At 54.2% G+C, this 13835-nt stretch overlaps 1 protein-coding gene across 12 annotated transcripts in view; it reads right to left on the bottom strand.

Annotated features, from left to right (window-relative positions):
* The window catches only part of ARSG (arylsulfatase G), a 105249-nt gene that overhangs the window by 23794 nt on the left and 67620 nt on the right, over positions 1-13835 (bottom strand). For all 12 annotated transcript variants that reach the window (XM_027519175.1, XM_027519176.1, XM_027519174.1 and 9 more), the window contains 5 exons: positions 11586-11773; positions 8652-8699; positions 7554-7665; positions 5941-6078; positions 657-853 (listed from right to left, as the gene is read on the bottom strand). In XM_027519175.1, the coding sequence (XP_027374976.1) occupies positions 657-853; positions 5941-6078; positions 7554-7665; positions 8652-8699; positions 11586-11773 (683 nt within the window). The remainder of the gene's footprint in view (positions 1-656; positions 854-5940; positions 6079-7553; positions 7666-8651; positions 8700-11585; positions 11774-13835) is intronic.

A 13835-nucleotide genomic window follows, 5' to 3' on the forward strand; every position in this document is an offset into this window, starting at 1 on the left:
TGCAGTCCTGACCACTGGGCCACCAGGGAAGTCCCCAGAAACTCCCTCCTGAGCACCTGTGATGACCCAGTGCCTCCCACACGTCACCTCCTGACCCTCCAACCTGCGGTGGAAGAGGCTCGACTGGTAGCTCGACCCTGCCACGGAGGACAGAGGGGCTCAGAGGGGCTAAGGGAACTTTCCCAACACAGAGGTTCAAACAACCCTCGCACCAGACAGGGACCCCTGACCCACTGTTCCTGAGTGGGTCCTTGAAACAGCCCACCATGCAGCTCTGATCAGCCAGGAGATATGAGCTGTGCCCGGTGGTAACTTCTGGGCTGGGGAGGGCGGTGAAGCGGGGTTCCAAGGACTGCCCGGGGGGACACAGGCTCATGACGTCAAAGTCACTTGTTAACAATTAGGAGCAGTACCCAGGTGACGCTGACCAGCACCCAAGGGGCCACAGGGGAGCCGAGCTCTCCGTGCAAGCCTGTCCGTGGGTGTGGCCTCGGGGACCCACACACACAGGCCCGTGAACACCAGCGGGGCCCCACGCTCAGGGCAAGCCCTCTGCCGCGGCGCAGAGGGTCACTCGCTGAGACGCTGCTCCTCTGGGGGCGCGCACAGGGTTACCCATTAGACCCGAGGGAGGCTGGCTGTGGTTTTCTATTCACCTGTAAACCAGAGGAACGTGTTGTTTTTCCCCACGAGGTCAACTGTGTCCTTGATCCGGCCCACGAGGTGGTCCATCTCCCGCAGGCCTGCGCTGTACAGCCTTTGACCCCTGGGTCCTGCTGATGGCGGCGTCCCGGCCAGGGGCACATGCATGTGGGCCAGGCCCACGTACAGCAGGAAGGGTCTCCCGCTGGTGCTGAAACGAGAGAGCCGGACCATGAGCCCCCAGAAGGGCCCCGGGGCCCAGCGGAGACCCTGGAACCCCCGCGGCCCAGGAAGCGCACATCTGTCTACAGCCTACAAAGACAACGTGCAAGTGACCGGGTTAGCGGGTTAAAGTCTGCGAGTCACTGTCAGCATCCTAACCGCCCTTTAACACTTATTGCAAAACTGACTCACCCTCGTGAGAACGCCCAAGTTCCCTTTTTCAGGTCAAGTGTCAGGGGCTTAGGGCGACTGAGAGACAGACCTGAGGTTCGTAGGCGACCGCATCCGGGTTCAGACTCAGACCCGGCCCTGAGCTGCTCATGAGAATGCCCAACACACACATGCTTTCAGGCTTTATCTGCTCTGTCAGGGCATCCGGGCCACCGTGTCCATTCCTAGCCTCGGGGCTTTCTCGGGGGTGAACGGATGAGTCAAGGTGACCACAGGGAATTCCAAGGACACAGCCAGGAACATCCAGACCACGGTCCTGCTGGAGGCCTGGTGTCTGGCCGCCCCTCTGCTGATCCTGCAGGATTCTCGGGGTCTCTGCTTCCTGCCCACCCTCACGTGCATTCCTGGGGGGGGCAGGGTCAAGGGCAGCAGCAGGGACCCTCGGGGAGCCCCTCCCACAGTCCATGCCTGTGGAGGGATGGGCTTTCAGAGGATACGGCGAGGGGCGGGGAGGCCTCAGGCAGCTTGTCAGAGGGACAGAGGCCTGGGTGTTCTGTCAGACCATAAAGGAGGCTGAGCACCGAAGAATTGATGCTTTTGAACTGTGGTGTTGGAGAAGACTCCTGAGAGTCCCTTGGACTGCAAGGAGATCCAACCAGTCCATTCTGAAGATCAGTCCTGGGTGTTCGTTGGAAGGACTGATGCTAAAGCTGAAACTCCAATATTTTGGCCATCTGATGCAAAGAACTGACTCACTGGGAAAGACCCTGATGCTGGGAAAGATTGAAGGTGGGAAGAGAAGGGGATGACAGAGGATGAGACAGTTGGATGGCATCACTGACGCGATGGACATGAGTTTCAGTAAACTCTGAGAGTTGGTGATGGACAGGGAGGCCTGGCGTGCCGCGGTTCATGGCGTCGCGAAGACTCGGACACGACTGAACAACTGAACTGAACTGAACCTGGCACTTAACTTTCAAACAGGCCTGAGCTTTCCCGGCTCACCTCGGGTCACACCCCCCACCACGTCACGTTCTCTGAGTCCCATCAGGCGCAGCTCTGCCTCAAACCTGGAGACCCCCGCATCCCCACTCCTGGGGCCCCCAGTTGGGACTGGGTGGACTCAGCTCTCTCAAGAACAGACATGCTGGATGTGGACCTCCTCTCCCCACTTTAATCAACAGTTTCTTTCTCACGCTATGTATAAAACAGATGACTTCCCAGGTGGCCCTAGAGGTAAAGAACCCACCTGTCAATGCAGGAGACATAAGAGAAATGGGTTCGATCCCTGGGTTGGGAAGATCCCCTGGAGAAAGAAATAGCAACCTACTCCAATATTCTTGCCTGGATAATTCCATGGACAGAGGAGCCTGGCAAGCTATAGTTCATGGGGTCGCAAAGAGTCGGACACAATTAAGTGATTAACAAGAGATAAATACTTAAAAAAAAAAAAAAGACAACTAACAAGAACCTGCTGTATAGCCCAGGGAACTCTACTTGACATTCTGCGGTGACCTACACGGGAAGGAAATCCCAAAAGGAGAGGATATATGTGTAGGTATAGCCGATTCACTTTGCTGTACAGAAGAAACGGATACAATATTGTAAAGCAATTATGCTCTGAAAAAAATAAATTAAAAAAAATCAGCAACTTCCTTGCTACATTTCTATAGTTTCGCTGTCCAATGCATAGCCACACCATGTGTGGCTATTTCGACTCATGAAAATGAAATAAAAGAATGCAGTGTCTCACACGCAAGGGATGAGCCTTGCAGACATTATGCTGTGTGAAATGAGCCATCGCCCAAGGACAAGCGTGGCCAGGTTCCACTCACAGGAGGCACCCGGAGCGGTCGGCTTCAGACAGACAGGAAGCAGGATGGTGGCTGTCGGGGGCTGCGGGGAAGGGAAGACGGGGGGCTGGTGTGTAATGGGGACAGGGTTTCAGTTTGGGAAGACGAAAAGTTTCTAGAGGTGTACGGATGACCCTGGGCCGTTCACTTAACCTCGGTCGTCAGCTCAGTGGGGAGTGCCAAGCCTCCCGGGCAGAGCTGTGACTATTCACTGCCCAGAGTAAGCACTGAATAAATGGGAGCCTTTTAAGATTTCCCAGAGAAGGAAATGGCAACCCACTCCAGTACTCTTGCCTGGAGAATCCCATGGACAGAGGAGCCTGGCGGGCTACATTCCGCGGGGGTCCCAAAGAGTTAGACGTGACGTAGCTTCTGAACAACAAAGAACATCAATTCCATGTGGAATCTAAAGTATGACCCACAGGAGCTTATCTAAGAAACAGAGACGGGTCCACAGAGAACAGACATCAGACGTGCTGTGGCCAAGGCTGGTGGGGCTGGGGTGCAGGAGGGGGCCTGGGCTTTGGGTATTAGCAGATACAAATCATCATAACAAGAAGGTGCTACCGATTAGCTCTGACTGTAAGTTCCATATGATGATAGGGACCTGTAGTCCACATCGTGTGATAAACTAGAATGGAAAAGAGTATAAAAAGGGATGTATAACGGGGTCACTTTGCTACACAGTAAAAATTAACACAACACTGTACATTAACGATGCTTTCATTTAAAAACAACAAGAAGAAAGAATCAGCCTTCAGCATTCCTGCTAGGTCAGGAATCTAAATTCAAGTAAAGACCCAAGGAAAAACGTTCAAAGTCCTGGGGTGAGGCCCTTGCTGAGCGCAGGCAGCAAGCCACAGTCCAGTGACCGCCCCCCCCCCGCCAGTGGTTTTGACAAACAAGTCCAGGTGGGTTGGGGTCACGGAGGAGAAAGGAACGCAGATGGGGCCTCGTGTGTGCTGACTCTTCAGAAGCCACAGGCGACCTGGCAGGTCGAGTCCTACAGAGACCAGGTGCCTGAGGATTATCCTCCAAGTTAAAAGCCAACAGGATTCATGTGACTTCTCACTCAATAGTGATTTCATAAACTCACAAATGCTTCGCCTCTTTCCTGCCACAAAGAGTTTGTTTGCTGATGTGCTTGTGTTTCAACTGGTCAGTTAACTGGTTTGAACAGCACCGCGCCCTCTTCAGGGCATCCGTCAGCCCTCAGCCAGCGCCACTTCCCCGAACCCCCCCAGGAGCACCGAGGCCCCCCTGCAAGTGCAGCGGGGGACGAGCCCCACCAGCCACGGACTGGCCGCCCGCCCCAGGGCACCGTGAAACCAACCCAGCGCCCGGGTGGGAGAAGGGGCTTTTCCCTCTTCATACCAACTGTCTGAAAAATACAAAAACAAGCAGACCAGGGAACAATGTTTTTCAGAAAGGCCTGAAAAACTCGGAAGACGCACCTCTAAACCCTAAGGTGCTGCTCTCAAAATCTGGGTCCCAAGCAGCTGGTGTGATCAAGCGAAACAGACCCATTGAATACCGGCCCCCAAAGATATCCAGGGTCTAAGTCCTAGAACCTCTGTTACTTTGTACAACCAAGGGCACTTTGTAGATGCAATGAAGCTAAGGGTCTTGAGATCAGAGGCTTTTCTTGGACTGTCTTAGTAGACCCTAAGTGTGAAAGTGTTAGTCACTTCAGTCATGTCTGACTGTTTGCAACTCTATGGACTGTGGCCCGCCAGGCTCCTCTGTCCATGGGGATTCTCCAGGCAAGAGTACTGGAGTGGGCAGCCTTTCTCTTCTCCAGGGGATCTTGTCAAAGCGGAGATCAAACCCAGGTCTCTTCATTGCAGGCAGATTTTTTACTGTCTAAGCCACCAGAGAAGCCCAGTAGACCCTAAACATAATCACAAATGTCCTCCTAAGATGGAGGCAGCGGGGGGGTCCTTGACCACAGAAGAGGAGAGGGGAAGAAGACCATAGAAACAGAGACCAGAAGGAAGGGGCCAGGAATTCCCTGCTGGCCCAGTGGTCAGCACGCCACACTTCCACTGCCCAGGGTCTGGGTTCCATCCCTAGTGGGGGAACTAAGATCCTCCAAGCCCCCTGGTGTGGCCAAAAAAAACAGACAGAACGATGCAACCAGAGCCAAGAAATGTCAACAGCTGCCAGAAGCTGGGAGACACGAGAAATGATTCTCGGGACTTCCTAGGTGGTCCAGGGGCTAACATTCCACCCTCCCAATGCAGGGGGCCCAGGTTCAATCCCTGGTCAGGGAGCTAGATCCCACGTTCTGCAGCTAAGCCCGGCACAGCCAAAAAAAATAAATGAATATTTTTTAATAAAAGAAAAAGAAACGATTTTCCCTGGAGACTTAAGAATGAAACAGTCCTGCCGACACCTGGACTTGAGCCCCCATAAGACGCATTTCAGACGTCTGGTCTCCAGATCTATAGGAGAATAAACTGCTGTTGTTTCAGCCAATAAGTGGGGGGCAAGTTTGTGACAGCAGCGAACGTGCCCTGCCAACTAATGAGCCCAACAAACGCTCTGAATGCATAGAAGGCAGTAAATGGGCCCTGGCCTTGAGGGGTGACGCGCCACAGTGAGGACACGTGACACTGACGAGGGCGTGATCTGAGCGGGACCCTGGGAAGGGACCCGCACCTACGGCCCTGGTAACCCAGGCCTGGTCAGGTAACCCAGGAGACCCCAGGACAGGCTGTTTTCCAGCTTTATTTGTTGTTGTTCAGTCGCTCAGTTGTGTCCAACTCTTTGTGACCCCATGGACTGCAGCACGCCAGGCTTCCCCTGTCCTTCACCAACTCTTGGAGATTGCTCAAACTCATGTCCACTGAGTCAGTGATGCCATCCAACCGTCTCATCCTCTGTTGCCCTCTTCTCCTCCTGCCCTCAGTCTTTCTGACTGTCAGGGTCTTTTCCAAGGAGCATCTCTTCCAGGAGACACACGTGCATCTCTGTTGGGCAATGGGACTCTGCCACGGCTCTGAGCCCCCCTGGGCACAGGAGACATGGGGGTGGATGCAGGGCTCCTCACCTCGCCTGCTGGATGAACTGGGTAGCCTTCTCGGCGTACTTCTGTGCAAGGGCGCTCAAGTTCACGGGCTGCTCCACGATGTTGAGGTTTTCGTACAGAGGAAGGGCCAGGTCAGAGTAGCAGTCCCGCTCAAGGTTCCTGTGTGGAAACCACAGATGGTGGAACACTCATTCCCACGACCCGGGTAGTCATGGAGTTGGACAAAACGCCCTGATGCGGCGATGCCCATAAACACAAAACACCGAGCAGCCTGGCTCAGATGGTTTTTCCAGCCTCCCACTTCCTCAGAGTGTAAAACCGATATAATACCTCTGTCCACTCCCTTCAAGCAGAAGTGTGCACTTCTTGGGCAAGCCTGGTCGCTGTATGAGGCTCCCAACGACTTTTTGAGCTAGGATGTTATTATTCCTGTTTTGCTGGGAGAGAAACTGAGGTCTAAACAACCTGAGACACTCAAGCAGAGTCCCAAAGCCAATCAGCAGCCTCGACTTTCCCCATGGGCCCTGCCCTCCCAACTCAGAGAGGCCCAAAGCCAATCAGCAGCCTCGGCTTTCCCATGGGCCCCGCCCTCCCGACTCAGAGAGGCCCAGGTGGACTCTCCAGCTCCCCGTCATGGCTCCACCGTGACCTGGGCCACCACGTTAGCGCCATTCCCTGGACAATCAGGAGAAACACGTGCCTCGGTCCATGGTCACACAGACCACAGATCAGCGCGCAGGGAGCTTAGAATGTAACAGTGTCTCAATAAATGGCCATTATTACACTAACTACTGCGTTATTAATAAGCCACCTGAGACTCACTTGCCCCAAGCGGCTCAGACACCTGCAAACCTCGCAAATAACCGCAGAGCACGCTCTGAACAAGCAGAGCACCCGGCTTTATCACCTGGTTACGGTATATCGCCTTTTTCTGATAGGAAACGTATTGCGTGCTCATTACAGAGTATTGGAAAAATATGAGAGAGGAAAAAAAAATGAAAACTTCTTAATGGCACAACCGGAGTGAATGAACCGTGGTTGCCATTCTGGCGTATTTCCTTTGGGGCTATTAGAGGTGTAAATACAGACGTAGTTCAGATCCGTGTTGATGATTTGTTTCCTGCTTTTTTCACTTACTATTCTATTGTGAGCACTTCCCCATTTCACTGAATACGTTCTGAAAGCATCCTGTTGAGTGCCTGCGTGGCATTCCAACGCTGGGACACCGGCTTGTTGCTGGCGGGGGTGGGGCGCGCCAGGAGCCCTGCGGAATTTTCCTCCGTCTCCCTCCTCATGTCCCCTGGTGGGACAGGTGCGTGGTCCAGGACAGGAGGAGGGAGGCCATCCTGTGAGACCTGGTAGCACCCCCTCCCCTCTCTGAGCTCAACAGTCAGAGGAAACTGGAAAAATCCAACCAAAAAAGTGCTGTCCCCTCATCTCCGCAGAAAGCGTTCTTGCCCGCCATGCACATAATGCATTTAAAATTTGCACTAAAGGTACGCGACCTTTCTTTGCTGCGGTTACCGGTCCTCCTTGGCCTCTCTCATCTCCTCCAGGTGGACCACACCCCCGGGTCCGGATGGACCACTTCCCCTTGCTCTGATGCCCAGAGCCAACACCTTGGCCAGAATTACCTGGATGGTCTATCGCCCCGGGGACACGCCGGGCAAGGGGGGTGGTTGTAGCCAGGCGTGTCAGTGCAGCCCATGTCGTGGCTGTACGGGACCCCAAAGTAGTAGTCAAAGCCTGGAACAGAAGCACCGATTAGACCGGGGGCCTGCATTCTTACACCCAGGACAGAAATTTAATTTTCCGTGATTTAATTCTGCAGTGTTATGAGTGTGTAATTAAAAGAGGATTTGATGAATATCCCTTGGTAAGTATGCAAGGAAAACACGTTGCTGGCTCCCGGCCGCAAGACTAGATTTGCAAAACATCTTGTGATTAGAGTTAACCCGAAAGGGAAGGAAGCGGGGAGAATTCCTGGACGCCTACCATGCCCAGTGCTGTCCTGGACACAGCAGGAAATATCTGGGGCAAATCTACTACCTCACAACACTTTGAGGGATAAAAGAAGACATTCTGCCCTCAAGAAACTTCCCATCTGAAGGGGAGATAAGAAATAGAGATTTAGCTTGAAGAGCTGGCTTCCCAGGAAGCCAGCAAGAGAGATCAGAGGAGGAAGGCACCCCAGGATGCTGGGGGTGGGGGGGCTGGGGTTGAGACGGGAAGCTCAAAATGCTTCTCAAAATAGCTGGCATCTCAGCTGGATGCCGAGGGCTGGCAGGATTGGACCTGGGACGGGGGAGGACGTGAGGGTCAAAGTGAGACCTGAAAACCCTGTGTTGACTTTTTTCTGAGACCCCTCCACTCATCCCACCCCTTCCCTACCCAACCCCCCCAGTCCCTGCTTCAGCAAAGCCCTCAGACAATTTGACCTCGTACCACACGGGACCTCGCGGGGGCCAGTATTCCCCGACACGGGAGAACTGGGTCAAGGAAAATGCTGATGGCCTTGCGATGAGAGGGCCCCGAGGGGAGACAAGAGGGGGGCCAGGACAGGGGCCAGGCGAGAGGCATGTGAGAGGAGAGGCAGCCCCGGGTACCCCAGACCCCCCCAAGCAACCCTGTGAGCGAGGGTGTCCTGACTCAGGAGAGAGGCCGCCCAGGATGACTCTCTTCACACAGACACCTCTGTTTCCCAGGTAACCAGTCCCCCGGGGAATCCTTACCACGGAAGTTGGGGTGGTGAGAGCCATGGTGCCCAAGATGCCACTTTCCTGCAGGAAGACAAGAGAGAGAGGCTCTCAGAGGAGTCCCTGAGGGCCCACCCCACCGGGGCGCTGAGCACACGCTCAGGTGTCCATGCCCTGCCCTGAGGGCATGCAGAGAGGCTGTACACGCTGTGCCAACGCCCAGCCTGGCTCTCGGGGGTGGAGAAGGGGTCCCCAGGGAGACAGAGAGTGAGCCAGGATGACTCAGGACTCACAGGAGATGCCCAGGGAAGGGGAAGACAGGTTACCAGGAGCCCAGAGGAGTGAGAAGGCTGAGCTTCTGCCCGCAGTGAGGGTGGAGAGCCCACGGCACCCCCCCATCACAGGCCGCTCTGCCCCCTGGCGCTGGGGACCTTGCCAGGGACCGGGGAGCAGGCGCACCACCCACGTGGCCCCAGAGCTGCTGCTCGCACCTGGTGTCATCGTCTCCCCCTCTGGCCAGCAGCAGCCGCCTGCAGGGGCTGAGCGAGGGGCCAGGGACTGCCCCCCGCGGCCCTGTGGCCGGCAGATTGCGAAACTCAGCCGCACTGCATGGCGGCTCCCCGCCCTGTGAGCAGGCTCACGGGGGACGCGTGGCAAGCCCGGGACGCGCTGCCCTGCCCGCCCTGCTCTGAGGAACCCAGGCGGTGAGGGGGCGAAGCGAAGGTGTGGTGCGGTGGCCGAAACGGCAGAGTGTGAAGCAGCATGAAGGGCGGAAATGAACAGGCAACCGCAGGAGTCTGGCCAGTACTTGCTCTCACGTGGCCTCCATGACACGCTTCCGACCCATCTTCTTTAGACGAATGCATGCAGCCCAAATAAAGACCTGCTCCATCTGCACAAAGTGTATGGGCGGGGGGAGTGGGGGGGCGGGGGGGGAGGAGTGGGGGGGCGGGGGCTGGAGGAGGCCCTTCTTGCAACTGGTCTATACGTTTGGGGAAAAATATGCAATAAGAAATTAAGGGAAGTGAATTAAACATTAGATGGACTACTTAGATTCAGTATGATGTGGAAATATAAAAATATAGTACAATTTTAAAATTCTTTCTAAAATGATAATAAATATGTAAAATTATACCACCAGGAAATGTGAAATAATAGGAAAGGCAGAAAAGTAGGACCGAGTGGTAGGTACACACCTAGGGAAAAACCCATTAACACAGATCAAGGTTAGAAGCAAATGGGCTTCCCTGGTGGCCCAGTGGCTAAGACTCCAAGCTCCCAGTGCAGGGGGCTCCAGGTCGATCCCTGGTCAGGGAACTAAGACCTCACAGGCCACAGTTAAGAGTCTGCATGCCACAACTAAAGATCTTGCATGCTGCAACTAAGACCCAATACAGCCAAATACATTAAAAAAAAAAGAAAGTAAAAAGATTATAAGCAAGGAGAGAGTGGTGTCAGTGGACTCCATATTCCTTCAGCAGGCTTTTAATTTCCCCTGTAAGTGTGCTTCTGGTAAAGTCACAGTCTCAACAAAGAGATATGCTTTGGTATTTTGTCCCAGAAAAAAATAAAAGAAGGTATGGTGAGGGGTGAATAGTTGATCTGTGATCAGTTGCCTTCTTGGGGTTGAAAGGCTTGAAGAGGGAGGGGCAAGTGAGATCCAATCCAGCTTGAGAAGAACCCACCCACCCCCAACCCCCTCTTAGGGTCAGAGAGCCCAGGGACCAGAGCCCCTCCCCCGGCTGGGAGTCCCGCGGATGCAAGGACCGGCTCACGAGGATGCTCAGCCCACACTGAGAGCCTCATCGGGAACTGTGCCTCCAGGCTTGGAGACAAGGGGCTGAAAGGAGAGCAGGTTGGGACCTTAACGGTCCCGCCTCCTGCGGACGGGGGCTCATCCTCACAGACAATGAAGACCCCCACTCTAGTCTGATGGTCTGAAGCATATGTCAGGCTCCTTGACCCAGAGCGGGGGTCGAGCAGACACACAGAAACGCCTGCTTCCTGCAGGCCCCAATGACATCCCCACGGGACCCTCGTTGCCACATCACTGTGCGGAGGCGGGGAGGGCGGTGGGAATCCTGAGGGACCCGCTCTTGGAGAGTTAGGAGAAAAAGCACAGGCGTTAACAAAGGACATTTATTTTTCTGACTTCACTCTGTAAGACAGGCTCGAGGTTCCTATTTAGAGAGAAGAAATGGAGACACCGAGGTGGAGAGCAGACTGGTGGACAGAGGAGGAGAAGGAGGCGAGGAACCACTGAGAAGCCAGAATGGACACATACCCGACCGCGTGTAACAGAGAGCCAGTGGGAAGCCACTGTGCAGCTCAGGAGCTCCCCTGGGTGCTGTGATGACCTCGAGGGGCGGGATGAGGGGGCGGGGAGGCTCAAGAGGGAAGGGGTATATGTGTAATTGTGACTGACTCGAGCCCATGTACAGTAGAGACCGCCACAGCATTGTAAAGCAATTGTCCTCCAATTAAAAAAAGCGCAGGTGGGCTGAGGATGCCCCTGGGATGCTGGGTCGTCCTGGCCGCTGCTGAGAGGGGCGAGAGGCACTAGCTCTGTACCTGGTTTAGTTCACTGTTGGCTCAGCCGCTACCTCGTGTCCAACTCTTTGCAACCCCGTGGCCTATGGCCCACCAGGCTCCTCTGTGCATGCGATTCTCCAGGCAAGAACACTGGAACGGGTTCCCCTCTCCTCCTCCCGACCAGGGATCAACCTGCATCTCCTGGGTCTCCTGCACTGACGGGGGCGGTTTTACCACTGGCACCACCCGGGAAGCCCCAGTCTACCGTTAGGTCTTTTCAGCTATTGATACTGAGAGCTGAACGCATTTCTAGCTTCCACGGCAAGAAACAAACACATGAGCAGACTCAAGCAGAAGAGAAGGCTCTGCAGACGTGCAGGAAGCAGCCCCCACAGTGAGCGCAGGGCACGGGGGTCCAGGAGGCGGAGGCCATCTTACCAATCATCCCCGTGACGTAGCCAGCCCCCCGCAGCACTTCGGCCAAGGTGGTCTCGTTGAGTGGAAGGCCCCCCACGGACGTGACTGCGAAGTTGTGAGTGACCCCGTTGCGGAGGCCCAGCCGGCCAGTGAGCAGGGCCGCCCGGGAGGGCGAGCAGGTGGAGGCCGCCGCGTGGAAATCCACAAACCTGGGGGAGAGGAGAGTGATGGGGGTGTCCAGACACAGAGAGCCACAGCAGTCACCTCCCACTCAGTTCCCAGGGCCCCGGTGCTGGAGAGGAGCGCCCAGATATCAGATGTGGGGCAGGTAAGAAAACGACAAACCTACAGAGCGTATTAAAAAGCAGAGACATCACTTTGCCAACAAAGGTCCATTTAGTCAAAGCTATGGTTTTTCCAGTGGTCATGTATGGATGTGAGAGTTGGACTATAAAGAAAGCTGAGCTCTGAAGAACTGATGCTTTCGAACTGTGGTGTTGGAGAAGACTCTTGAGAGTCCCTTGGACTGCAAGGGGATCCAACCAGTCCATCCTAAAGGAGATCAGTCCTGGGTATTCATTGGAAGGACTGATGCTGAAGCTGAAACTCCAATACTTTGGCCACCTGATGTAAAAAGCTGACCCCTTGGAAAAGACCCTCATGCTGGGAAAGAGAGATGGTTGGATGGCATCAGCAACTCAATGGACATGAATTTGAGCAAGCTCCAGGAGACAGCAGAGGACAAAGGAGCCTGGTGTGCTGCAGTCCATGGGGTCACAGAGAGTGGGACACGACTTAACAGTTGAACAACAACAAAGAAAATGAAGCCCACTGGTCTTTTCCTGGTGGCCCAGTGGTTAAGCTTCCTTACTTCCATTGCAAGCAACATGGGTTCCATCCCTGGTTTGGGAACTAAGACTCTACAAGCCTTGCAACGTGACCTCCCCGAAAAAGGAAATGAAGCCCACAGAGATAACGCGATTAATCCAAGGTCACATAGCTAATTCAAATAGATTTAATCCAACATATTGAATGGACTACATATCCCCTTTATCTGTAGATTGTATATTTTGAATTCGCCTACTCAAAGTACCTGTAACCCTAAAATCAATACTCATGGCTCTCACACGCCAAGCAAGTGTTCTCCTTGTCACAGGCAATTCAGTGCCATGGTTTTTGCAACTGTTTTCTTTATGTTGATGATTTTACTGCTTAAAACAATCCCAAGCACGATACTCAAGGTCTGGCCAGCGTGTCTAAGCTTGAGAAGGCTGTGATGGGCCTTATGGAGAAAATACATGTGTCAGACAAGCTTCATTCAGCAGTAAGTATGGTGCTGTTGACCTTCAGTTCAATGTCGATGAATCAAATATACATATATATATATAAAATAAGTCACCCAATCATATCTGACTCTTTGGCATCTCATGGACTATAGCCTCTATGAAGAAAGAGTCAGGCTCCTCTGTCCATGGAATTCTCCAGGCAAGAATACTGGAGTGGGTTGCCCTGCCCTTTATCAGGGGATCTTCCTGACCCAGGGATCAAACCTGGGTCTCCTACACTGCAGGCAGATTCTTCACCATCTGAGTAACCATGGAAGCTGAGCCACCAAGGAAGCCCCCTGGCGGCTCAGATAGTAAAGAATCTGCCTGCAGTACCCGAGACCTGGGTTCGATCCCTGGGTTGGGAAGAACCCCTGAAGGAAGGCATGGTAACCCACTCCAGTATTCTTGCCTGGAGAATCCCATGGACAGAGAAGCCTGGTGGGCTACAGTCCATGGGGTCAAAAAGAGTCAGATACGACTGAGTGACTTTGACGCATATATTAAATGAGATGAAACACACGTAAAACCAAGTTCTGTACTGATTAGGTGATGAAAATGTTGTCTGCCATTTGAGAAATTAAGTACCCCGAGACTGCCTGGATGGACGGGCCGTCATAGCTGCTGCAGTCCACGACCCCAGCTGAGGTCATTGGTGTCTAAACACCACTCGTTTGAGCGAGGCCGCCTGGACCTCCCAGCCCAGCCGTCTGCCCGCTGAATCTCCCCAGGGTGGCCTCAGTCAACACAAGGCGAAAAAGAACTGCCCACTCAAGAGATGCTTGAGCGTCTGACCCCCGGCATCACGAGCCACGATCAGGTGGCTGTTGTGAGCCGCTGACTTGGGGACGGCCTATGACTCAGCAGGTCAGCACCCGGGCAGAGATGGCGGGACAGCGGCCCTCCCCCTTGGGCCCCCAGCCTGGCACACAGTGGGCAGCACCTG

The sequence above is a fragment of the Bos indicus x Bos taurus genome, chromosome 19 (genome assembly GCF_003369695.1).
Source record: "Bos indicus x Bos taurus breed Angus x Brahman F1 hybrid chromosome 19, Bos_hybrid_MaternalHap_v2.0, whole genome shotgun sequence".
In the NCBI taxonomy this organism is placed as follows: domain Eukaryota; kingdom Metazoa; phylum Chordata; class Mammalia; order Artiodactyla; family Bovidae; genus Bos; species Bos indicus x Bos taurus.